The sequence below is a fragment of the Rhodamnia argentea genome, chromosome 6 (genome assembly GCF_020921035.1).
Source record: "Rhodamnia argentea isolate NSW1041297 chromosome 6, ASM2092103v1, whole genome shotgun sequence".
NCBI lineage: Eukaryota > Viridiplantae > Streptophyta > Magnoliopsida > Myrtales > Myrtaceae > Rhodamnia > Rhodamnia argentea.
The window spans coordinates 30,410,876-30,435,498 of record NC_063155.1 but is presented as its reverse complement, the minus strand read 5'-3'; the positions used below and the strand labels follow the sequence as shown (position 1 = coordinate 30,435,498).

Sequence of the window (24,623 nt, the reverse complement as noted above, 5' to 3'; positions counted from 1 at the left end):
ACCATAGCAATCATTCAATAGTCAACACAGGTTACTGCAATTTGTGTGCTGATCAGAATTCAGAAAGACCGAAAGAGCGTGAAATGAATTCAAAAAACTCTATGGTCATGTTTTTCCCTAGATGCAACATGTATACCTTTCTAGATCCTCGGTTATTTGTTTTCTGAACCAGCTCAAAGAATCACATTTGCAGGTGAATTTTGAGAGAGAGCAGTCTGATGTATTTTCCTTTGGTAGGCACAATAGCTATAGTAAGTACCTTCGGTTGGCCTTTGGAGCTTCAGTCTCGGTAGTCCTGGTAAAATTCCGAAAATTCGATGCTCTAGGCAAAGCAGCCAATGCCGGTAGTGCAGGATCTACGAGAGTGTCATTGAATCCCCGTGAAATCTCGACTCGATGCGTCAAGGCATGGCTCTTCTGTTGTTGATCACCAAATCCACTGTCGATGAGAAACCATTCAGTGGATAATAGAAAACCCATGAAAAGCAAAGGGATTTTAATGCCTCTTGAATAATCTGGAAAATATTCCTCACCAAAGAGAACAGTTTCGGATTGGGCCATTTGGTACCTAATTTGACCGAATCGATACAATGGAAAATTGGTACCTTTGGTTGGTGTTTGGAGTTTCTGTCACATCAGTCCTGATAAATTTCTGAAAGCTCCATGCTCCAGCTCCAGGAGAACTGGCTGATGCAAGCAGTGCAAGATCCATGCGAGTCTCATTGAGTTCCCGGGAAATCTCGATCCGATGTATTGCCGCGACACTCTCATCTTTGATCACCAAATGCACTGTCAATGTGAGACGTGTTAGTGGAGAAACAACTAAGTAAAGAATAGGAATATAACCCCTCTTGTTCTCATGAAAAATAAAAAATCAAGCAAACATTCCTGATCATGAAAACAAATCAGACTGAGCCATATTGGGAAAGAAAATTGACAAGAACATATTACACAGCTCTCTGTCACTACCTAGACCATTAAGATTCTTGATATATCCGTATCCTCAACGGAGTTAATTTCGGCTTCTCTTCAGTTGCATATCAATAGAGGAAGAAGAAACCTGCCCCGAACGTTTCGCAGGAAACATGGAGAAGCAAATGAAATCGTTTGCGGCAACTGAATATGGGAAAATTTTGGGAAATAGAATGAAAGGCATATTCCTTCGGAAAGTGAGACAAAGCAATTGCCTTATCACAAGAAATGCGACATAGCGACACAAGAAACTGACGAGATCGACACCTAAACAGATCAAGAAAATCTCTAGATATAAAAGTCCAAGGTTAAAGAACCCAACATTATGAATATCCAAAGGGATTAGAATACTGGACCAGTTCTTGAAATTCGCGCTGAGATTTGAAAGCTTACCAGGGTAACTGAACCACCAGAGAATGAAGAAGCAGAGCAACACAAACAGAGGAATCACATGGAGCCAGTTCTCTGCGAACCGGGATTTGGCGGTCTCCCTCTTGCCGATGTTGTGAGGGTCGCGATCTGAAATGGGAAGTCCGTGCAGGTTTATGTTTTCCATTCTTCTCCTCCAAGAAGACTGACTTTGCTTCGCTTCTGGTTGTGCCTCGACATCGATGAAGCTGTCGTCCCAATCAGGTCCTCGAGACGAGCCCATGGTTCTCTGCTGCATTTTCTAGAGAGAGAGAGAAGCTTAAACAGTGGATATGGAATGTGGACTCAGGTGTTGGCGCGACTTCTTTGAGAACTGTGGTCAGGTAGGTAAGTTGGTTTCAGTTCGTTGCTTTCATAAAGCGTTCCTCTGGCGGGAAAGCTCTTGAGCGTGCCGTGCACGTGATCTTGAACAGTATTTGAGCTTTGAAGGTTACTTTCTGTTTTTCCTTCGTTGGTTGGAATGAGAATTTATCTGCAACGTATCTACATTTTCGTGGGCTTCTATTCCGGACAAATTTCAATTCAATCGGTGAGATAATGAACTGATTATTCTCAGTAAATTAGATAAAAAACGACATCTAGTGTGAATTTTTGTAGTTATCTTCCAAATTTTTTTTTTTAATTCCCACATTTAGCAATAGTTGGAATCATGGAATGCGACTTGAAACATGAAAAACATTTGCTTGGAAACAGAGTTGCGCGTGTGAACTCGTTAGCTTGAGTTAGCTCTGAATTGCTTGTCCACTTCGATTTAACACGTAGCAATAGCATTAACATCAGTTGACTTTTAATGGTGTAAAAATTTACTCACAAGTGATTTCAAGCCTCTCTGATTATGATTGGACCCTCTAGTTGCTTGCTTCCAGACTGCAGGATGCCTTGATTTGATTGGAGCATAGGTTTGACCGTGTCATGGCGGAGGATCACTCCTGCTCTACTTTCACTAACACCGTAATGGGCTCACTCAGAATGAGCAGTAATTATGGCTTAAGTCGAATATTCGATCACGAATGTAAAGCTCTTACGGTAACATTCAGAGATTTATCAATGTCGATCGCCTCTTTCAGCTCTTTTCCCAATAGAAAAAGAACAATGTTGATGATTCCCACAGGACTAATCATCGGCATCTGCAATCCGAAAGTTTCTCCTGATCAAGAGGCACTTGAAAGGGCTCAATGCCTTCTCAAATTGAAGATAAAAGTACCAGAAGGATAGAAGTGAATTCATAATGAATTAACATAGGAACCTGTTGTTACCATAAGGCGTCTTTAGACAAAACCGAACTCGACTCAATCTACATTGGATGCGAAGCCGAAGGGAAACAATTCCCTTGAACCTAAACAACAAATAATTATGATATTGTTACCACCTGTTATCTGCACAACTGAAAATCGATAACCGGGTAGTTTTCTCATATGGACATCTCCAAAGTTTATGCATTTATTTTCTTGCTTCCACCACCTTCTTCATCCCTCCATGGGCCCTCTGTGACCTGTGCTTATGTCCTCGCTGCTCTTGGTCATTATTTTTGAAGAATGAGGATTCTTGCAAGTGTTTTGGATGTTGCGGCTACTAGGATCATATTGCTGGGACGAAAGGTAGCTTAAAGCAGTTACAACATCAGCTATGGCAGGTCGCATAGTAGGCTGTTCTTGGACACACATTGCAGCAATAGCCAGCACTTGGTACAATCCTCTCACGGGATACCTGCCTTCAAGCATTGGGTCAGCCATCAGCGAGAATTTCTTCCTGTCTCTGAACAGGGGGCGCGCCTGCAAACATTTGCAAACGTAGCGTATTAGTATTCTTGCCTTATCCGTCTTCCTAGAACAGACTTATACAGATGAAAACTGAGGAAAGCCATGATTATTCCATGAGGATGCAGATATTTCCAACAGTACAAGTGTGTTGCCAGCATCATGATACTTCTTCTTCCAATAAGAATCAGATTTAGTCCCTGAAGTTATAATGAGTGAACTTTAGCAAACATCTTCTCTGCTGGATTCTTTTTCACAAATCAAACATACATAAAAAAGGCAAAAATAACATTCCATGTTTTCTTGTTTTGACTAGTGTAATATTGACCTGGTGCACATCCAGTGGGAAAAGGGTGAGATGAAGATGAAATTACAGAAATGATGCATGGTTAGCTGATTAATGAGAATAAAAGAAGAAATCTGCAGGCACACATTTCCAGACTGGGGCTACTAAGAAGAGGGGGCTGCAGTACCTGAAATGCTTAGAAGATGCTCTGAGTATGGACAAGAGGTACTGTGGGAATTCTAGAAGTGTGAAGGTTCAAAGTTGGCTACTGACGGCAAAGGCTTACCTCTATTTAGACAAGGACACCAATTAATAGAAAAGACATGTTATCGACACGACGAGCAAAGGAGACATCATTGTTCGACAGGAAAGTCAAGTCGTAAGAAGGAAGTTGTTTGTGCTATTAGGGATGGAATAATGCTTTCGATATTGCACCAGCAGAAAGTAAAGTTTTCCACGCAGTTTAAGTAAAACAATAATGACAGTGTTATCTCACCCATGCAACAAGGTTTTGCTCCTTGGGATCTTTAGTTGGATCAAATGCTTTTCTCCCCGTGATGAGCTCCAAAAGAACAACCCCAAAGCTGTAGATATCTGACTTGAATGTCAATTGGCCTGTCATGGCATAGTCCGGTGCGCAGTATCCGTATGTCCCCATAACCCTCGTAGAAACATGGGTTTTGTCCCCACTTGGACCCACTTTAGCTAAGCCAAAATCCGATAATTTAGGATGATAGTCCTCGCCCAGTAAGATATTCGAGCATTTTAAATCACGGTATATGATAGGCGGTTTCAACTTGTCATGCAAATACTCAAGACCTCTTGCTGCACCGGCTGCAATTTTCATCCTCGTATTCCAATCAAGTCTCTTTCTATTGGGTGGAAGGTCTGTAAAATATTAATCGAAATTGGAAGAAAAAGGTCGTTCGTAAAATACTAAGATAGCTGGTTAGATAGAAAGCACAAGTTTCGCGTCATGGAACATTTACCAAAGCAAAGAGGTGATGTGCAAGCTCTTACCATGCAAATGTTTGTCCAACGATCCTAATGGCATGTATTCATAAACCAATAGCCTCTGATCCCTCTCAGCACAAAAGCCGATCAATTTAACAAGATTAGGGTGGTCGACTAGACTTAACATTGCCACTTCCACAACAAATTCCTTGGTGCCTTGAAGTCCATTTCTGTCAAGTTGTTTGATTGCTACAATCTGCATCAACAGATTAAATTGACCAAATTCTCATTTTTGCAGAATACACCCATAAAGCTCCAGCTTAGTCAAAGAGGTATTAAACTTCAAAATCTTTCTCAAACAACATTCTGCACATGATGCGTGATAAACATGAGATCAGTGACCCTATCGAATGCAACAAAAAAAAAGATGGCATGGACATCATTCTTTGTCCAATTATGAACCGTGATAAAATCTCAGTACCGACCTGATTAATTTTCTCCAAATGCCCTTTGTAAACTTTGCCAAAGCCTCCTTCCCCAATAAAGCAGTCCGACCTAAAATTGCCAGTCGCAGCGGCGAGCTCATTGAAAGTAAACGTTTGAGCCTGTGTGCTGCTGGTTTTCTCATCCTTACTGATATCACTTGAATCCAATCCATCTGTCTCTGAATTTGACTGTTTTCTCTTAGTGACGTCCTCATTCTTGACATCCAAAACCTTTCTGCTTCCACGAGGACTGCTTTTGGCTTTTCCTGCCAACCCAATAGACAAGCATAAATCAGAGAGAAAGGGTTGGAGGGAAGTGAGAAGATAAACCAAAAAGGAGACAGAAGCAAATTACAGAGTACTAGACAAAAAAAATCATGCTGGAGATATTCGAGTATTGAGGAACGGTAAGCAATTAAAGGACAAAATGCAGTATGATAAAAGATCAATGACAATTTCTATAACTTTTAAAAGAAGGATATCTCTACGAGATTGCTTTATAAACACAATAAGCAGTAAGCACCCAGTGAAAAAACTAAGAAATGGAGATTCCAATAAGTAAAACTCAGCCAAATTCGGGTATGAGTGTACCATTCGATGACTTTAGGTTTAGCAGGACGATCAATCGCTATCTGGACCAGGAAATGACCACTTCTTGATCAATTAACAACACCACAGCTCGATAAACAATCAAAACAGGACATTGAATTACTGATCAAGACAATGCCAAGCCCAAGAACGCAAATTCATAACGGAAAATCGAAACAAAAGCTTCAATAACTCAGACAGAGGTTGAACTAGAGCAGAAGGATCGCCGAAATACGTCAATGCCGGCGATCAATGCCGACGAAATTGAATTAGATCGTCGCCGGAAACAAAAGAATGATACCTGGACGAGGTTGATCATTTGCTTTTGTGAAATTGTTGTCGGTGTTTTCCTCCAGAACCGTTGTCCCATTGCAGCTAAAACAACCCATCAGCGAAATTGGAACAGAACAAGGACCCCCCCCCCAAAAAAAAACCAGGTAGAAACACAGGGAGAGAGAGAGAGAGAGAGAGAGAGTCAAAGAAGATTTCGGGCTGGCTTTGTGGTTTTTATGTTCATTCACGTATTGCTGATTTCATTTGGGGTTTTCGCGGGGTGCTACACGGAAACAGGATTACCTCATTGGGCAGCCACTGAGACCGAGCCACGTCAGACCCGTGTCCCCGATCAACAACTGTGGACGACGTGGCTCGAAATGATTGCATCGTCATTGTCCTCCCGCGAGATAGTCGGCACCAGACCTTTGTCCCTTGCGAAGCTTCCGTCTCCAGGTTTTGCCCCCAAGTGACGAACGTGCTGGACATAAATCGCCCCGCCGCTCGATTTTAAACAAAGGGCTCATCGCTGTCGCCCGCTAAACGACCCGCGTCTCGCTTGATGAATAGAATTAAGCAGCATCTACGAAGGCGAGGGGATGTTCGCGATCCTTTCGATGGACTCGCGAAGCAGGGGATCCAGTCCTGAGAAAACTGCCGTTTCATTTTTTTGTTGTATTTTCGCTTTCCTCCTAACAATTGTCCGTTCGATTCTTTGACCAAACGCGCTTGCGCGGGCAAGTTTTAACAGCTGAACTAGACTTTCGGTGGATCTCTTTCAGGTTGTTGCCTCTTAAATCAGCCTCTTTGCATCGAGAACCAAAATTCTGAATAAAGCAAATATGAGATTTAGCCTTGAAAATGATTCGAGCTAAATATTGTTGCTTTTCATAATTTTAAATGGATTTCATTGAACAAATATGAAACTGGGCCTGTGTGTCACTCTTACAAATAACACGATACGATGTCATTTTATAGAATCATTGTTTTATTTCAAAATCCTTATTTCGCAAGAATTGACCCTACAAGAAATATTTTTTTAAAGATTTTTCGAACTGCTTCATAGCACTTGCAATAGAAAGAACATAAATTATCTCATGCCACATCAACTTGAATGGCCTAGTCAATTTTCAGAAAGTAGTTATTACTGAGTTCATATTCTAGGTCACAGTTGGGATTTAAAGAGAGACTTCGGCTTTCATTCGTTCGCGGAAAATAATTTTCAGGAAAATATTTTCTGGATTTGCTGACGTCCCGTCCAAACGAGTCAAGGGAAATATTTTCCTCTCATAGAAAAACATTCGATAGTGGGGAAAATAATTTTCTCTCTTTAAGAAAAGTAAAATATTTTCCCTCATCTTTCCTTCCTCCATTGTTTCATATTTCCTTTCTTTTAAATTATTTTTTATCTTCTTTTAATTACTAAAAAAATCAAAATTCATATTTTTCTATTTTTCTTTTTTGTTTTTGTTTTTGTTTTTGTTTTTGTTTTAATTTTTTTCTTTCTCTTTTTTTTTTCCCTCCTTCTTCGGCCACACCCACAAAAGACGACCGCCGCAAGAAAGAGAGGCCAACGAGCTCGACCTCACCGGCTTGTGGGCCGTGGCGAGGTGAGGCCACGTGTGACCGGCCACGCCGGATCTAGTAAGGTCGACAAGCTCGATATCACCTGCTTGTGGCGAGACTCAAGCTCTCTTACATCCACGACTTGTAGAAGAGGGGAACAAGAGAGAAAAAATAATAATATCATAATTTAAAAAATGGAAACTAAAAAAAATTAAATAAAGATAAAAATTAAATTTACTAAAAGAAGTGCATGATGGAAAATTAAATATGATTTTCCATCCCGAGCGATGGAAAATATTTCTCAGATTATTTTCAGGTTTTAGTCTAACACCAAAAATATTATCATTTTCTTGAAAAAATAACTATCTAGAAAACAGTTTTCAAAAACGTCTTATTTTCCATACCAAGGGCCGTGGTCCTCGCCCAACCTCGCCTAGATCCGGATGAGACCATCGTGGCCATAGGCAAGGCTGCGATGGTCTAGGCGAGTGCCGCAAACATCGCCCGCGGACGATGAGGGCGTCGCGGCCCTTGCCCCCGATTGACGAGGGCCAAGCAACCCTCGCCCAACAGCCGATGAGGGCTTGATAACCCTCGCCAACCATTGAGAAAAAGAAAATAGAAAAAAAAAACAAAGGAAGAAAAGGAATAAAGTAATAAATTAATTAGAAATTCGAATAAATATTAAAATTGTCCACATTTGCACTAATCGTGCTACGTAAAACATCCACGACTACATTAATGATTTTCGATTAAAATTGACCGGACGAATTCGATTGGCAAAAAGTGAAAAGGTTAAAGACCAATTTGACAATTTTATAAAGTTTAAAACTAAATTGACAAAAGTGCATTAGATTTATGATTTTTTGGATAATTTTCCCACATAGAGATGGTCGTAGAATTTTATCATCCAAGTGTTATGTTTCATATGATTTTACAACATTTAAATCTAAATGAAAAATGGATTAATGTGGATCGAAAGAACAGCCTTGGATTTGACGTCTGGCGCAAGGGGGTTAAACATCGTTACATTGGTGGTCATGAATTTTCGCAGTTACTTATGATCTTTTCCTAATCTGTACACTTGACAGTTCGATTGCACTATAATTGACACGTGGTGTCTATTATTATCATTAGCTTGTCGGCCTCGCCAACTGTCGGAAGCCGGCGAGAGCTTCTGCTGATTGGGTCCAACAAATCTTAGCCCAACAAATCTTAGCCCGTCTGCACCACATATCTGTGGCCCATTGCAAGAGAACAGCGAACCATGTTGCTGATTGGGTCTCAAAGACGCACCGTTGATTTGGTATTCCGACCCACTGGTGCTCTTCCCCACCTCAACCCTTATGGGATTTATTATGTGTTGATGCTCCTCGTTTAGCCTCTTATGTACGAGACTCTATTTAGTAGCAATGCCAGTCTTTTTCCGACACAAAAAAAAAAAAAAAAAAAACTGTCGGAAGCCGGCGATCGATTTTGCGCGGGGAATTTTCGAATATGCGTCGTCTGTCGTCTCTCTACTTCTGTCGGATCAATTGTGGGACGGGCCGGGTTCACGGGCCGAAAGGAGGCCTTAGGCTCCCCAAGAATGCTAGCTCACGAGTCACGAGGTCATCAACATATTATTAAGTTTTGACCAAAAAAAAAAACAAAATATATTAAGTTCGACCCAAAAAAAAAAAAATATATATATATATATATATATATATATTAAATTACCCTTAAAATTGTGGACTTAGTTTTTGGGAGACAATATTGGGTATGATAATTGTGCAACTCGCATTTAAAATAGTCCATTCAAAGCAGGACATGTATTACGTCGAGCCCACCTCATAGAAATTTTGAGATCAGTTCTCTCTTAATCTCCTTCTCTCTAGGTGTGTACATGTTTAGCAGTCTCTTTTCCCTCATCTTCTTCACTGCGTTTTTTCAAGGAGCATCCATAGTCACATGCCCGAAGCTCAAGCGGCCATGGCTTTTGCGAGTTTTAGCTCAAGTGACACCATTGCGGCAAAATGTCAAAGCTCGACCACGGCGGTAAACTCAAGAAATGGCAGCCATATTCACGACCTCGTGATCAAGCGTCCATGAACTTTGGGTTCAAGTTCGAACTTCGTGGCCATGGCAGCTGCGGGTTTCCTTATTAAGTGTCTGTATCCACGAGCGTCTTGATCTAGTAACTATGGACGGGAGTTTAAACCTTGGACCACCATGGTCACGAGCTTGAGGCAAAACTCGAGCAACTAAGGCTACTCTAATGCTTTGTTTGTTTCGTGAAAAGTATAATCTTTCCGAAAAATATTTCCCGGGAAGTCATTTTCCAAAAAAATGACTTCCTTTTTCGATGGTTGGCAAATACTTGAAAAAGTTTCGAAAAATGTTTTCCGCCGTTTGGTAAGGAAATTGACAAAATTAGAGTAAAAGCAAGCTATATACTTCAGGTCATATAGCCTGGTCCTTGACGGTGTTAGAGGATTTTCCTAATTTGTATCATCGATGACAAATTCCATGAAGCAATAGCACTACAAGTGCATTCTCAAGATAAGTTTCTGTACTTTCAAACCTTCCTCGTAGTTCTCTCGTAAGAGAACATGAGAATAGCCTAGCCTACGGTGATATCACAAGAATCATGTTGCGAGGAACACTTTTTGTCCCCGTCGACGGTGCTCGGAGCTCTGGCGCCGCCCTGGCCCATGATGCTGCCAACATTCACTAGGAAGCGGGTGGTCCCCATCGACTATGCCGCGGAGGTCTCGTAGCGCCTCTTGGAGGCCATCCTCGGTGGCAACTTGCAATCGGCCATCGAGTGCCTCGCCGACCCACTCGTCGACGTCAACTATGTTGGAGTGGTGAGCCTCAAGACCGAGAAGGCCGACGTCGTCTTGTGTAGCAAGTCCGCCGCCGAGCTCTACGTGGAGCACGAGGAGTTCGGGATGGACGGCACGGCTACGATACTCGCTATAGCTTTCCTTGCTCTAGGCGGGAGCCACCAGCTTGAGCCATGGCCGGTGACCGGCCAAGGGAGAAGAAGGAATACTAAAAAAAAATAAAGAAAAAAAGACAAAAAAAGAAAATAACAAAGAAAGTAATTAAAAAATAAATTTTATCCGAAAAATAAAAAATAATTCTTTTGAATTTTTGAAAAAATAAATAAAAAAGAAAAGAAAGCAAAAAAATAATTAAAAATGAAAAATAGTTGAAAGAGATGATGAATGAAAAGTGTGAAAAATGTTTTCTTCTTCTTAAAATGAAGAAATCATTTTTTTTAGTTTTAGAAGGTTTTTTTTGTTGATCGGAAAATATTTTTTATTGACCGTTCATTTTCTGCCTCTCAAATATCGAAAATTGAAAAAAATATTTTTTACGAAATAAACGAATCCTAAATTTCGGATTCAAGGTCGAGCCCCATTGCCAAAGCGGCCACAAGCCTTGGGCTCGAGCTCAAGCTAGAGTTGACGCAAGAGGAAAGAAGAAAAGTAAGTGATTCTGCAAGGTAGGCTCGACGCGACAATTGTCTTAATTTGGATGGACCATTTTAATTACGACAGAGCACAATAGTTAAACCCAATAATTTCTCGTGGAATTCAAATGGATATTGCCATTTACAAATATCTAAATTTGAGTAAGTAGAAACACTGCCGTCGCTCGAGTAATTAGTTCTGGAACTCCAGGGCGGTTCCGACCGACCGAAACCCCGCGCCAAATGGACACTTCTGGAATTTGATAAGGGACGTTACATCTGATATCCTCCTCTTCCTCCTCCTCCTCCTCCTCCTCCTCCGTTCTCGTTGATGTTGCGAGGACTGGTACAGACAGCGAGCGAGTTGATCTGGAATAGCGAGCGAGAGAGTGGGTTGATCAGTGATAGCGAGCAGGAGAGCGATGGCGTTAGCGAAAGCTATAGTGTCTTCGAGAACGCTGGCTAAATCACTGCCCCTGCTCAGTCACCTTCCAAAGCTCTCCGATGCTCCGCCTTATTCGGCCCGAACCCTAGGTGTTATTAGGGCCTTCTCCGCCCTCGTCTCGCCGCCGGCCAAGGCGGTGGTTTACGAGCAGCATGGTCCCCCGGACTCCGTCACCCGGTTCGAGGGCTCTGCTAATCACCGATTGAGTGTGTGTGATTCCGATTGCGCGTGCTCGTGCATTGTGCTCGCGTTACTGAGGAGCTTCGTTTTTTTTGTTTTTTTTGTTTTTTTTGCTTTTCTGTGGCAGAGTGATCGAGCTTCCGCCAGTTTTGGTGAAGGAGAATGACGTGTGCATCAGAATGCTCGCCGCGCCTATCAATCCTTCCGATATTAACAGCATCGAAGGTTAGCGTTTCTTCGTGTTTCTGCTATTTCGCTCGTGGTTGACCTGTCTTGAGCTTCTATTTGATGGTTGGCTGGACATGTTATGGAGGAGTTCAATGTTTGGGAGACTTAAAGGCTACTGACGAATCGGTGATGGCTTCTGTGTTTTAAATTTGAATTTTACGCTTCAATTTACCCCGAGAGAGTAACCTAAATCCATGATAAAAATAAAATAAAATGATCTGCGATTAGTGTCCTATTCATGCCTTATGTGCGATCCGTGCCTTCTTACTCATTATTCACCCTTACACTCGATCTACAAGTGGATTATATGTCAGGTGAGGTGGACTTTATTGAGTTTTCCTTTGGTTGCTCACATATTATAGGAGAATAAAAGTCTAACTGCGAGTTTCCGAGGCGGCTGATGCATCTTTTCTCGCTTCACTGTTTGACTTTGACAATTGTTGCTCCAGTTTCTGAGGGATAGTAATATGTAGTCGCAAAATTAGATCATAGTTCATCCATGTACTATTTATTACTTTGTATGAGGTTCATTTGCTGATTCATGCATAAACTGTGATCAAGGTGTGTATCCGGTGAGGCCACAAGTGCCCGCTGTTGGAGGGCGTGAAGGAGTTGGCAAAGTACACTTAGTTGGCACTGCAGTGAAGGATCTTTCTCCTGGTGATTGGGTCATTCCATCTCCACTCTCTTTTGGTAAAACATTCTTTCAGTATCACCTAAGTCTTAAAATGATATCAGATTAATAGAGCACCAGCCATGCTCACCTAGTTTATGACTTCTGAACTGTTTTTTATCCAGCCAAAGGATACTCTTCTATATTTGCAGCAGTATGTTTAACATTTTCAACCTGGCAAAAATTTGGTTGGGTGCCGAAGAGAAACGAGTGAAATATCAACCAAAAGAAAATTGAAACTGTTATACCCATCTTAGTGTTCGTCATCTTAAGTAGAAGATAATTTTGCATCGTGTAACTACCGGCTTGTGCTGTTATGTGGAACATCTGTGTCTAGCACAATAGTAGCCCATTGTAAATTTGAGTCTGTTGAAAGGTGAAATATTTTTTGTGCTTAGGGACATGGCAGACTTACATAGTGAAGGATCAGAGTGTGTGGCAAAAAATTGATAACGATTCTCCTATGGAATATGCTGCAACAATTTCAATTAATCCTCCGACCGCTTTGAGAATGCTTGAAGACTTTACCTCTTTGGAACCAGGTATATAGACAGTATGGGAGTCTCTTAGCTGTCCTCCGGCTTTCACCATATGCAGTTTATTCTAAGTCATCCTAATCAGCTGTGATCACTAGGGGATTCTATTGTGCAAAATGGGGCTACAAGTATGGTGGGTCGATGCGTCATCCAAATTGCGAAATCCCGTGGCATCCGTAGCATCAACATAATCAGGGACAGGTGCTCTTTTGGAAGCTTTTAGTGACCTTAACTCCATATAACTTTTGTCAAACTATTGTTTATTAAAACTTTTGTGCAGGCTTTAGATGTGGTGAGCTCTTGTCTACTTAGCTTCTAAAGTAGCTTTTGATGCTTACACAGCCCTAATGGTATCTGACATTTAAGCTCTGTGATGACAAGTTGGAACTCTTTGCGGACTGACTTGTGGCAACTCTGCCTTTTCCTGATCTAATTATAAACGTTGCTGATGGACTAAGATTTATGAACAATTGCCAGATGCATGAATATGTTGATTATGTTTGGCTGTGGCAGTGGCATATCATTTCACAAATTGAAAATGTGCCAAAGTATTTAGCATTCTGGTATCTCGGGTTTGTTTTGTGGAAGGTGGTGTTATTGATCAAGCTCTCTTGCATCAAATAACAGGGAGAAGTTGATCTAGAGCTTGTGTTGCTGTAGCTGACCCTTTTTACCGTGAAGTAGCACAGAGTGTGATCGCTGATTCCAGGAAATAATGATCTTTGGCTAGGTGCTACTATTGGCAAGAAATAAGACAGTACTTTAGGATGGTTTAGGTACATCAACTAACATCCTTCAATCTCCCAATATAAAGATGAGGTTTTGTGATTAGGTAAACATGTATATGAAAGGGTTAGAAGGACTTGTTTTCTAATCTATTGAAGGCAAAGCTGCAAAGGCAGTTAATTGTAGTGACAAGGTGAAAAGATATGTTTCTGCATTGCTTATCAGAAATGACTTGTTATTCTACTATTTTTGCAGTCATCATGTGTTTTAGATGTTGATGCTTGTACAATTGGATCATACTGCTGGGGCATTGGTAATTCATCTTTATCGGTTGCTTGTGGAAACTTCCTTTTAGTATATCTGAGATCTCTCTCTGCTTTGCAACTTCCTTTGGAGTGAAATTTTCCTCCCTTTTTTTTTAATTCTGTGATGAGACATGAAAGAGGTCAGAAAACAGTTTGTGGTGCTTGACACATTAATTTAATAGGGCTCTCGTCTGCCAGCTCATTAATTTATGCTATGACATCTGAGGATGAATTTGGTGGAATTCTTACTTTTCTGACTCAGCAGTTAGCACTGCTTATCAGTGACTAAATTTTGGTTTTACTGTGCTTTGATGACCGTATTTTTACCGTGACAGAGCTGGCTCTGACGAAGCAAAAGATACGTTGAAGAAACTTGGTGCCGAAGAAGTGTTCACAGAGAGCCAATTAGAAGTAAAAAATGTCAAGAGTCTACTGGTATCATCCATTAACCCCTTCTACCATATCCTCATGCATGGAACACATCCATGTTTGGCCATCGGCACTTGAATTCTTTATTTTCATCTTATTGACTTGCTAATAGGGTGATCTAGAAGAACCTGCCCTTGGATTAAACTGTGTTGGTGGCAATGCTGCTTCCTTGGTGATGAAATTTTTGAGGTGCAACAAGTGTTAAATTTGTATTGAGTGCTTCCCTCGTCTTTCTGAAGAGAGCTGATTGTGTTTTGTTCTCAGGCAGGGAGGAACCATGGTGACATATGGTGGGATGTCTAAGAAACCAATTACAGTGTCAACTTCATCTTTTATCTTCAAGGTAAATTAAGAAGTGGCGAACTAAATTTTTTGTCTATGGTTACGAGGTTATTGCAATCGAGCCTTATAATTTGACTTGTCTATGTTTCGGTCTCGGTCAAGCCCCTATATTAATATTTTTGTCTAAATTGGGCCAAAAATCTCAATTTCAGTATTTGACGCAACCAAATTTGAAGTATATGGCTAACCATGAGAACTGGGGGAAAAATGTAATTACCTGTTAAGAAAAATTATCTGTTCTCCTTTTTGTAGTTCATTTGCTAGAAACGAAGCGAACTATGCATCTGTGAGAAAATTGTGCTCATGCAATCAAGAGATCATCGCACGAATTTCTTAGGGCCTAAGAATCAATGTCACTTGATCCCCAAAATCATGCTCATGTAATCGAGAGATCATCCACTTGAATTTCTTAGGGCCTAAGACTCCATGTCACTTGATCCCCTAGTCCAAAATAGTAATTGTGGCACAGCTCAGGCATCTTTAAGCATGCAGTAGGTGCTGAACATTGAAAGAGAAACTTGTATCCATAGGAGGTGTTTTAGTAAGATCTAGAGTAAAGAGGAGGGCATAGAAGCAATGGTTCTACTATTGTGTCCTAATCGATTTCACTGTGATGTGTCATGCTGCAGTTCGATTATTATTATTTTTTTTTTTGGGTCGAAATGCTGCAGTTCGATTGAACAGCCAGTATTGCTGACTTCCAAAATTAATTCCTAAATTGTGGCACACGGCTGGACTGTACGGTAATGGTTGTTGTGATTTGCAGGATCTTGCTTTGAGGGGATTTTGGCTGCATAAATGGATGAGTTCAAATGATGTAGGAGAGTCCAGAAGAATGATAGATCACTTGCTGGGACTAGTGCGTGGTGGGAAGTTAAAATACGAGTATGTCTTCCGTAACCACTACTCAAATTCCCATATTTAGGTCTCCACATCTTTTACGTATCTATCAACATTATTTATCTTCAAGATAGTGTATTTGGATTGTGGATGCATGAATTTCCCCAAAACTGCAGGATGGAACTGGTTCCTTTTAGTGATTTCCACATTGCACTGGACAAATCACTTGGAAAACTTGGAAGCCATCCCAAGCAAGTCCTAAAGTTCTAAGGCAACTGAATATTTTGGGGAGGCAAAAAATTGGAATAGTTATGCGTCAAATGCTTCAGACGATTAGTTTGTTCTGAAATTCATATGCTTCAGACGATCAGTTTGTTCTGAAGTTCCGATGCGCATGTTCAACCGGACACATATTTATGCATCTTTCCCATCATGTCATGCTGTTCTTTAGAGGTCCCCTTTTCTTTTCCTGCTTATTTCAGCATTTTCCATTCCATTCTGAATTTGTCTTGCATCAGCATTATCCATTCTGAATTTGTTTTGCATCATACCGTCCAATATAAAACTAATCCCATGCTCTGCCAAAACATGAGGTCCGTCTACTATGGCTGAATTTGGAGATCCAAATCGGTCCCATTTGATTAGAAGAGTCCGTAAAGTTTTCAGATTTGTCAATTTTAATACTCATACACATGTAAGAAGGAATTTTGGGACATTTCCGAAAGTCAAGTACGTCATCAAGATCGGATGCGCTGAGAAAAGCGCAAGAAGAACCATGGATTGTTTAATTTGATTCTACCTTATCCAAAAGGGCATGGTGACCGCCTTTGGGGAACGTCTACATGAAACACCATAAGCAAAATAATACATAAACGACTAGCAAATGGCAATTACTTTTTTAAGATAGGGAAAACACGAGATGGAAAGATTGTATCAGCTTCCAAAGAATTGACGATCCTTGAGGTACCACAGAAAGAAAAGGCATCTTTTCATCTAGGCAATGTCAAGAACGGCATTCCTTTCTCAAGATGAAGTCGACAGCGTCCTCAACAGTATCCACCACCTGCATAGGTAAACATATAAGAGTTCAACTAGGATGAGATAATTTCGCACTCATTCGAAAATTTAGAGAGAAGACAAATTCCCCACAAAATGGCTTTCAGTTATGCACGGTTTTGAAATACTGACATTTTGCTAGGCTGTAGAGGGAAAGGGTTCGCTCAGACACGTTTCATCCAACCAAGTTGGAATTCCCACATCACCCAGAGCATAGCAAATCAAGGTACATAAGTATGGGAGGATTATCCAGGCTGACACCTCCAACACTTGAGTTCATGGCCATGGAATCATGAAAAGGAATCCTAATCTAGACAATCAAATTCCTCGAAGTGGGATTCTTTGTGTTTTTTTAATTGTTTGGTTTCAAATTATTAATGAAGAAAGAAATCTCCAATGGGAGTTGCAAAATGACGTAAAAGCACGTAAGAAATGGAATACGTCTCCTATCAACATATACAAAGCAGATAACGAAAAACTAGGGATGGAAACAGAATGAAGAAACACATCAGATCCCTCAGCAATTTCCTGATTATTGTCCTCTAAGCGATATTACAGTTCACACAAGCATTTTGGCACACCCATTATATACAACTCGTCAAAATGTCACATGTCAAGCATTTCACACAAAATCTGCAGCGATGAAGGCCATTCCCATGTAACTTCAAACTACTACACCAGCAGTTACCTCAAGCAATTGTGATATTCTTATATCCTCGTTGTGTTTTGAGTCAAAGACCCAATCACGAGAACAAATGGAGTAAGCAGCTGAGCCGAGTTTGTAGACGGAATTTTATGTCCCCACCCAAGCCAATGTGATGCTCATAGCTGACGTCTCCATAAAGAATCCAAACAAGTTTCACAATGTCGAGAGAGAAATGATTTCACCTAGTAGAGGAATGTGAGGTCTATGGAATCAAGAGGCAGGTGAAATTCACGTGACAAGGATTTGAAGATGATGAATGGGGAGAGAGAGGGAGAGAGAGACAGAGACAGAGAGGTCTGGTTTGTAGGATTTGAAGATGATGAAGCGCAGACAAATGAGTGGATTGGGATCACGAATATTTTTCTTTTCTAGGAATTCCAGTCCCACCTCTACCTGAGCAATCCAATTCTGCATTTTTCGGAGAATTCCTTTACCTAGGCACTTTGATTCTGCGATCATAAATCCATCCAAAGATGAGTTGCAATGGGATTCCATTTCCTGTTTTTTACTCCAAGGCGAGCCAAACAAGGACTAAGTGATTACATGGTGTACTCCCGAATCCTTTCCTGGTGGAATCAAAGATTTGCAGTCTCCACCATGACTTTCCACTAGCATCACAGATATAAAATCTCTAAACCAAAGAAGTGGACATGCTGGAATGCACACAATCCGCGTACTTAGGAAACTATCATCAACTTGCCCGAACATACATTGTTACATACGAGGAGAGAAAAGAGATAGAGAGATGTCTGAATTTTGATTAAGAGTACAACTACCTACCAAGTCTGCAGGGAACTCTGAATGATTGTCTTTTCCCTTGAATACCCCTGTCCTTGTTAATATGGAAAACCAACGATCTCCTGCCTGAAGGGGTTGTTAGCAGTATAGGTAATGATGTTCTGAAATAAAATTACTGATATGATAAAGTACGATTTTTAGTATCAAATATACCCGTTGTGCGCCTCTAATGTCGATTTTTGGATTATCTCCTATCATGTATAGTGTTTTGAACCAACCAAGTCTATGGTTTATAGAATTCTCCCCGTATTTGTTAAGCAGCATAAGATTCCTTAACAAGGTCTCAGCTATGGCCTCAGCATTTGCATAGACAAACGGATTTGGCTTCCCATATGATGTATATGCCAGTGGAATGGGATTTATTCTGCAGAACAGGGACAAGTAAACAATGCACAACATAAGATTGAAGATTAATGCATGTCGCTATGCTGCAGGGAGTCAAAAGAGGCCTACATAAGGATCTTATAGGCCACTCTTTAATTTTTCTGTCGAGAATATTTAGATCAAATCAATGCAGAACGAAACATTGAGAAGCTGAAACCTCACTATCTTACCTATTATAGATTGCTTCTAACGCAATCCTGAAAGCTCCCATACCCAGACGTTCAGCAGGAAAAGTGGCCTGCCTTTACACTTTGTCAGCTAGTCATCAGCCAGTCTTTAGTTCCACTAAGGCTTCAAAAACTCAAGATTGCAGCTAGTAACACAAATGGCATAGCTTACCTGGTATTCGAGGTCATCATTTGCAAAAAACAGGAGAGGTTGTTTTCCAGACTCCCTTCCAGGAAGCCCTCCAGTTCTCAATATGTCACAGAGCACCTAAACCCAAACTTGGGTATCACGGAATTATTTTATTGTACACAGACAGATAGCTAAATGATAACACTCCATTTATTACTTATTTCAGACTATATTTCAGCGCCCACTAGAATTCTAAAAAGATGACGACTAAAGTTGCAGAGCACTTACTGAACAAACAAGCAAAGCCTAGTCTCTTGATAATCAGTTCAAAGATTTAGAACTTGCATTAGTAAAAGCCCACTATGGACTCAACAGCCGAATTAGATAATCTAAGAAAGGACAAGATCCATTACAGTGGTCACGACCTGAATATCTCTGCTCCAGTCAACAGGATCACTGACTATGAATGCTGCCTGAACTCTCTGTGTTTGTACAGAAATTTTTCTCTTCGCCGTCTCCTTAGAAGTGCTATTCTGGTCAATGTCTGGCTTAGTTGTCCATTTCTTGTACGGTGCCAGTGGATCAATGGCATCGAAGTAGCTAGTGTACTCATCAATTGACAGAACGTTTCTGCATAGAAAAGATATAAGCAGAAAGAGGGTCAACTGGAGAAAAAGAGAGAGAGAGAGAATCAAGTTATTGGAGTTCTCAGTGCAGGTGACAGTACTGAACACAGGCAACTGATGATTTATGGAGAGGACTCCTCTGTGATTAATCAAGTCCCTGAGAACTTGAGTGATTTTTATTGACTATGCTTGCTCCTATGTATTACATAGACATTATAGTAATATCCGTCAATATCAGTTTTATTAAAGAAATGTATTCATCCCTATAGCCTCTCTCTTCCCCCCAGCCCCCCACCCACACACCTGCATGCACAAGCAATTGAGACATTGCCGGGTACATTCGCAAACCTAGAGAAGTGGTCAAAATATTTACTTGTATCCATATTCAGACATCACAGCAGCAGGTTCTCCTTTGCCTACAGCAACGACAAGTTCGTTCTCAAATCTGTGCAAAAACCTCAATTAGGAAACAAACGAATAAAATAGAGAAGCATATTCGTGAGTAAAATAGAGGAGCCTATGCAGAATTCTTTTATAGTTAGAACATGCATTGGCACTCCTGTGTGTCTTTCTATTCAAATAATATAGTATAGGCAGTGCATTTCCCTTGTTTCCAAGAACAAAGCACGTGAGATGAAGAAATGAGACATGTTCTCTGATATTCACATACAAAATTTATGTACATTCAATAAAATCTATTTGCACAGTTTGGAACCTACTAATTTGTGTGCTCATACTTTTACATGGGAATTTTTATTAAACTAATAATACACAAACACAATGTTCTATTGTGTGATCATAGATTTTCCTAATCATGGTTGAGATACATGAAAAAAGTAAATGCTATAGAAAATGCTCGGTTCTGATTTACATTAGCATGCCGCATTTCTCGTCGGAAATTGGTCATGGAGACAATCCAACAAATCCATACCTATTCACCAGTTGTTTAAAAGGTGTGTGGCCTTGTATGACCTGCAAAGTATCGTGGTCAAAATATGAGAGACAAAGGAAACACAGTAATTCTGGACCTTATAACAAGCAGAATCGTGAGGTCAAGAAGATGTCGTAACACACGAGACAAACTACCTGTGAAGGTAAAATGTTGACTCCTAATAGTTGACCTAAGTCCTGGGCTCTTTTGGATTCAGAAAAGCCACCTCCTGCATCAGCCATTTGTATTAGCCGCGTGCAGTAGAAAGTAAACGTCACTTCTTTAAGAATTAACATGCGAAATCTCTTATTTCGAGCGAGTAACATATTGAAAAATAATAGGTAAGGGCATCTCAAATTGTGTCACAGATCAAATTGCTTGAATGATTTAAACATAAGATAGCAGCACTCGCAAAATCATTGAGAAGATTACCATTGGATCTTTAAAATACCAAATTTTGCTGATAAATGAATAATCAACCACAATACGAATATGATGTCCAGCCTGCAACTCGAAAACTTTAGTTTGAACATCATATCATGGCAATTGCTGATGATGGTTCTATAGAATGGTCACCTTCGCTAACACATATCGAAAGCAAGGAACGTAATAGTAAAAGTTACTAACACATTAGAGCAAGTACTAGGACCTATTGAAGTTTACCAATCACGAACACTCACCATTTGTTAAGAACACGAAAGGTATCTTCAACTTTCCTGAAAAAATGTAGAACAGAAAGTAAGTGATAGCTGGTTCCCAAATAGCAGATACGAATCCTCGATATCCACCGCCCTCATATTCCATCAGAAAATTCGGCAGCAATCACCGAAAAAAACATGCATTCGCAGCGTAAACATTGGAAAACACGTCAAACAGCAACATCACCAGCATGACATAAGCCTCGCAGGTATATCAGCAAGCGGTAGCGATAGCTCACCAGAATCATCGTATAATCTCCTGAGCGCGCGCGGAGAACCGCCGATGGGAGTATCGCCGAGGAGAACCACGCCGTCGATGTCGAAGGCAATGCCAAACGGAGGCCTGCAGTGAAACCACGATCGCCGATTCGATCACGGACGAAAAGAGAAGAAAAGATATCAGCAATCACAAGCGCCAAAGCATGGCCGAACACACCGATCCGATTGCGAGCTAAGTGGCGAGAATGAGCGCGAGACGAGCAGAGGCAGTTGCTTCCTGCTGCGACTGTGCGAGGCGACTCTAAAAAGCCGGTGCCTCATTTTCTGGTCGCAGCGAATCGCTTCGGGAGATTGGAGAGCTCGAACCACTGACAATGAAGCTCCGAGAAGAACAGAGCGAGCTTCGACTGTCCAGACTCGATCGATCGAGAGAGAGAGAGAGAGTGGCCCAATTGCTCAGAGTCTTCGTGTTCGATGTTCAGGAGCCGCGAATTAGGCCCGTTGAAATGACGGGCGGGCCTCGACGATGGATCGTCCTTTCCTTCGGATCCGAGCTCAGCTCTTACGCTGGATTTCGTTCCGGTGAATATTTTTGGGCTTTTCTTTTCTTTATTCGTTTTGTTCTTTTCTAATGTTCTCCGCTTTTTTTTTTTTCCTATTTCCTTTGAGCGTAATTCAAACGAGTTGCGCAAATACTTCCACAAATTTTTAGGCACGCCCTGACTACAGAACAAAGTCGCCTTGTCTGTTTTTACCCCTTTTCATGCTTTGGCCTCCAACTAATTTAAGGTCACGTTCCCTCGAATAGATTGCAATATGTTGCTCTTAACACGACCAAATGGACGTGAAGAACTGACATATCGAGCGCCTCCGGCACCATGGCTCTAACATGTGTTTGACGGTTCTCACGGTCTAATGGGATAAGATTTCGGGCGAAGGGCCAAGAAAAACAATCCGGCGTGAAACAAGAAATTATTGCATGCTCCATAAAGATATGTGAACCAATATGGCTTCAATCATTAATCAGGTAAATCTCGTTGTGGACCCACGCAATCAATTATTGTAACGGGGTTTTGATATAGAGCATACCGTAACACCTCTCTTTCTGAGTGGTCTAAAAACATCGGAAAATGTTCTTGACCCTCCTAAACTTGTAGTACCTGTCTATATTAGATGAACTGATCGAAACTTCTAATCTCAATGTCCTGTTGGTTTATCTTATCTAAATCTCTCTTATGGTCACGTGATCCATGTCCAAACAATGTAAAAAAATAATAAAAAACAGCCTGTCGCCAACTAATCAGAACGATGGAATCAAGCGCTTGAAGTAGAATCGTGCTCTTAGAAAGAAGGCCTAGACCGATGGCAAAAGAACTTTTTGCTTAATGGGGAAGCAATTGGGCTACGACCAACGCTGAAAACAAGAAGCGCCATGAGCATCTAAGACTAGAAGCATTAGCACGGTGAGGCAGGGTCCGAAATTCAAAGACAACGTGGAAAAAACAACTCCACTGTCTCGTCGTTGTCGGCCATTATCGTGTCCGTTAGGAATTCTAATTCCCTCTGATTTGATTTGCCGTCGCATCATTTTTTTTTTTAAAAACCCCTTTTTCTCTCTCTTTCAACCTCGTGGACTCTCGAGTCCGTCGCCGGCCACTCGCTAGTCGCCACGACGATTCCGATGGCTTGAAAAGGAGACTGCTTCTCATCGGACGGACGTGACCATCTCGGGCTTTAGGGAATTGTCCCCAATATGTCACGGAAAGCAAATGGAATGATAGGACGCCGAAGTATTCTAGGGGGAGGCATGTTGCTTCCTTCGATTTGGATTTTTCGGGGGCAAACATCGCCGCTGGGAAATTTACACCGATGCTATACATTACAAAAATCAATGAAAGTTTTTGTCTGAAGATTAATAAATAAATGAATAAAAAAACAATATTATGATCTCGACTGGCTGGGGAGTTGATTATCGAAGACGACAATTTTAGGTTGTAAAGGGAATGAAGAAGAACACAACAAGAAAATGGTGATTTGATCTGGGAACAGTGAAGAAAACAAAAGTCGGACAAATGTCGAACAAGGAAGTGGACAAACATAGCCCTCGTCCTGTTTCCTTTATTTGAGAATGTACGTCATCGATGGTAAAAATTGAGTCTAATCTGTATCTCATTTCATTTTCCTCGAGACTCGACAGGAAATGTTTTGTAAGGGCAATTTTATGCGTGCTTCGTCGATGTTTAATTTAGTTATTGAACTTTTATCTGGTTTAACTTAATGTGGTTGTACCATTCGAATCGAATCAATTGAATTCTTCCGGTCGGTTAGATCCGACTAGCATTTGATATGAGAGTATAACTCGATCACGAATCCACGTTTGCTTATATGGGTATACACATTAGTAGCGACATTGGCAAAATCTAATGAAAATGATGATCGGCTAAGTGGATGCAAAATAATAATCAGTTGAATTGGTTGATGGCACAGTTGGATTACGTTGAATTCAAGATGAGTCAGTGATTTCATTTTCATCTAATTATTTCGTACCGCACTTGTGCCAAAAAAGTGAGTTGGACTTGTTGAATGTCCAAAATCATTTGACGCATCCGCATGTTCCTTAGGTGGAGTACACCGTGGTATACCAGGAGAAGGCGGCATAGCAGATGACGGTAAAGTGCTAAAGTGAAAATGATTCTCATTGAAAGTCACGTAGTGGGAAACAACCATTTTTCTTGTCTCGGGAGGAGGAAAAAAAAGCATTAATACTTTTTGTGCTCATCAATATTTGCCTTTGGAGGTAACTTTTCGCTCGCTCTTTTATTCACATGAAGAGATAATTAGGTGACTGACCTATATCCAGACAGACAATTAGAATTCGCACTCGTTGGCAACATGTTGATCACAAAGATCGATGCACGAAAAGATTTTCCTCGACGAGTTCTTTAATGTTTCACTCCGAAATATCAAAGAAATTCCCAACTCCTTAACGAGTCTGTGCTTTTTAATAGCAACTCCCATTTGAGGAACAGTATTAAGGAATGATGAATGCTGCTTCGTTTCAATAAACGAGCAAGGTGTTGATAACGGTATGTGGAGCAGAATTCTCTGCCATTATTACTCTGGGAACCTTAATTGGTAATCAAATAGTGACGGGTCATCAAAAGTCTAAAAGGACTAAAATTAGCACAGTAGCTTTAGACCTCAAAACAGAATCCATCAACAAAGCTGGAAAGCAGCGAGACCCGGAAAGAGAAACTAGCACAGGAATCCCCAATAATCAGAGGCAAAGTACCATAAAGTACTTCCTTTATTTCTTTTCAGTGTTCTGGTGAACGAGGATCGGTTTTCCACCATAAAAAGAGCAAGCTTCGTTACCCGTCTTCCATTTAAGCCTTTGACGTTCTCTGAATTAAGTCGCCGTGATGCAGTGAAAT

At 40.9% G+C, this 24,623-nt stretch overlaps 4 protein-coding genes across 10 annotated transcripts; 1 reads left to right on the top strand and 3 right to left on the bottom strand.

The window, feature by feature from the left end:
* Positions 1-246: 246 nt before the first annotated feature.
* Positions 247-1,733, bottom strand: LOC115752221. Its single transcript, XM_030690319.2, has 3 exons — positions 1,366-1,733; positions 606-789; positions 247-439 (listed from the first exon to the last, which is right to left on the bottom strand). The coding sequence occupies exons 1-3, from the start codon at positions 1,637-1,639 to the stop codon at positions 247-249; spliced, it is 651 nt and encodes a 216-aa protein (XP_030546179.1). The 5' UTR covers positions 1,640-1,733.
* An 856-nt stretch (positions 1,734-2,589) lies between these two features.
* On the bottom strand, positions 2,590-5,969 carry LOC115752220 (probable serine/threonine-protein kinase PBL7). Its single transcript, XM_048280506.1, has 6 exons — positions 5,773-5,969; positions 4,884-5,149; positions 4,465-4,654; positions 3,941-4,332; positions 2,864-3,173; positions 2,590-2,831 (listed from the first exon to the last, which is right to left on the bottom strand). The coding sequence occupies exons 1-5, from the start codon at positions 5,858-5,860 to the stop codon at positions 2,868-2,870; spliced, it is 1,242 nt and encodes a 413-aa protein (XP_048136463.1). The 5' UTR covers positions 5,861-5,969; the 3' UTR covers positions 2,590-2,831; positions 2,864-2,867.
* A 5,100-nt stretch (positions 5,970-11,069) lies between these two features.
* LOC115752189 (enoyl-[acyl-carrier-protein] reductase, mitochondrial) lies at positions 11,070-15,991 on the top strand. 3 transcript variants are annotated; one of them, XM_048280986.1, is made up of 11 exons: positions 11,070-11,392; positions 11,523-11,620; positions 12,185-12,316; positions 12,695-12,838; positions 12,931-13,033; positions 14,199-14,298; positions 14,405-14,481; positions 14,557-14,635; positions 15,401-15,519; positions 15,651-15,793; positions 15,828-15,991. In XM_048280986.1, exons 1-10 carry the CDS (start codon positions 11,193-11,195, stop codon positions 15,742-15,744), a joined length of 1,146 nt encoding a protein of 381 aa, XP_048136943.1. In that variant the 5' UTR covers positions 11,070-11,192; the 3' UTR covers positions 15,745-15,793; positions 15,828-15,991. The 3 variants fall into 3 exon arrangements, with proteins under 3 accessions (XP_048136943.1, XP_030546115.1, XP_030546117.1); XM_030690255.2 differs by having other exon boundaries at positions 15,651-15,991; XM_030690257.2 differs by having other exon boundaries at positions 14,405-14,484; positions 14,560-14,635; positions 15,651-15,991.
* Positions 15,992-16,250: 259 nt separating this feature from the next.
* On the bottom strand, positions 16,251-21,612 carry LOC115752188 (uncharacterized protein YKR070W-like). Of its 5 annotated transcripts, none has more exons than XM_048280982.1 (12): positions 21,406-21,611; positions 21,210-21,309; positions 20,953-20,988; positions 20,428-20,501; positions 20,273-20,313; positions 19,715-19,786; positions 19,141-19,345; positions 18,758-18,853; positions 18,589-18,656; positions 18,188-18,398; positions 18,017-18,100; positions 16,251-16,537 (listed from the first exon to the last, which is right to left on the bottom strand). In XM_048280982.1, exons 1-12 carry the CDS (start codon positions 21,508-21,510, stop codon positions 16,478-16,480), a joined length of 1,152 nt encoding a protein of 383 aa, XP_048136939.1. In that variant the 5' UTR covers positions 21,511-21,611; the 3' UTR covers positions 16,251-16,477. The 5 variants fall into 5 exon arrangements, with proteins under 5 accessions (XP_048136939.1, XP_030546113.1, XP_048136942.1 ...); XM_030690253.2 differs by having other exon boundaries at positions 21,210-21,313; positions 21,407-21,611; XM_048280985.1 differs by lacking the exon at positions 20,953-20,988 and adding an exon at positions 21,049-21,064 and having other exon boundaries at positions 21,210-21,313; positions 21,407-21,434.
* Between the last annotated feature and the right edge of the window lie 3,011 nt (positions 21,613-24,623).

What these genes read in the sequence shown, in the direction of transcription:
- LOC115752221 (XM_030690319.2), bottom strand. Translation starts at nt 1,639, where the DNA reads ATGCAGCAGAGAACCATGGGCTCGTCTCGAGGACCTGATTGGGACGAC. An exon ending in CTGGTGGTTCAGTTACCCTG is followed by an intron (nt 790 to 1,365) that starts GTAAGCTTTCAA and finishes TCACATTGACAG; the next exon opens with TGCATTTGGTGATCAAAGAT. An exon ending in ACTCCAAACACCAACCAAAG is followed by an intron (nt 440 to 605) that starts GTACCAATTTTC and finishes TCTCATCGACAG; the next exon opens with TGGATTTGGTGATCAACAAC.
- LOC115752220 (XM_048280506.1), bottom strand. Translation starts at nt 5,860, where the DNA reads ATGGGTTGTTTTAGCTGCAATGGGACAACGGTTCTGGAGGAAAACACC. An exon ending in AAATGATCAACCTCGTCCAG is followed by an intron (nt 5,150 to 5,772) that starts GTATCATTCTTT and finishes TTGGGTTGGCAG; the next exon opens with GAAAAGCCAAAAGCAGTCCT. An exon ending in ATTTGGAGAAAATTAATCAG is followed by an intron (nt 4,655 to 4,883) that starts GTCGGTACTGAG and finishes CTGTTGATGCAG; the next exon opens with ATTGTAGCAATCAAACAACT.
- LOC115752189 (XM_048280986.1), top strand. Translation starts at nt 11,193, where the DNA reads ATGGCGTTAGCGAAAGCTATAGTGTCTTCGAGAACGCTGGCTAAATCA. An exon ending in TCCATCTCCACTCTCTTTTG is followed by an intron (nt 12,317 to 12,694) that starts GTAAAACATTCT and finishes TTTTGTGCTTAG; the next exon opens with GGACATGGCAGACTTACATA. An exon ending in CTTTACCTCTTTGGAACCAG is followed by an intron (nt 12,839 to 12,930) that starts GTATATAGACAG and finishes TGTGATCACTAG; the next exon opens with GGGATTCTATTGTGCAAAAT.
- LOC115752188 (XM_030690253.2), bottom strand. Translation starts at nt 21,510, where the DNA reads ATGAGGCACCGGCTTTTTAGAGTCGCCTCGCACAGTCGCAGCAGGAAG. An exon ending in TCAACATTTTACCTTCACAG is followed by an intron (nt 20,314 to 20,427) that starts GTAGTTTGTCTC and finishes GATACTTTGCAG; the next exon opens with GTCATACAAGGCCACACACC. An exon ending in ATGATGACCTCGAATACCAG is followed by an intron (nt 18,657 to 18,757) that starts GTAAGCTATGCC and finishes GTGTAAAGGCAG; the next exon opens with GCCACTTTTCCTGCTGAACG.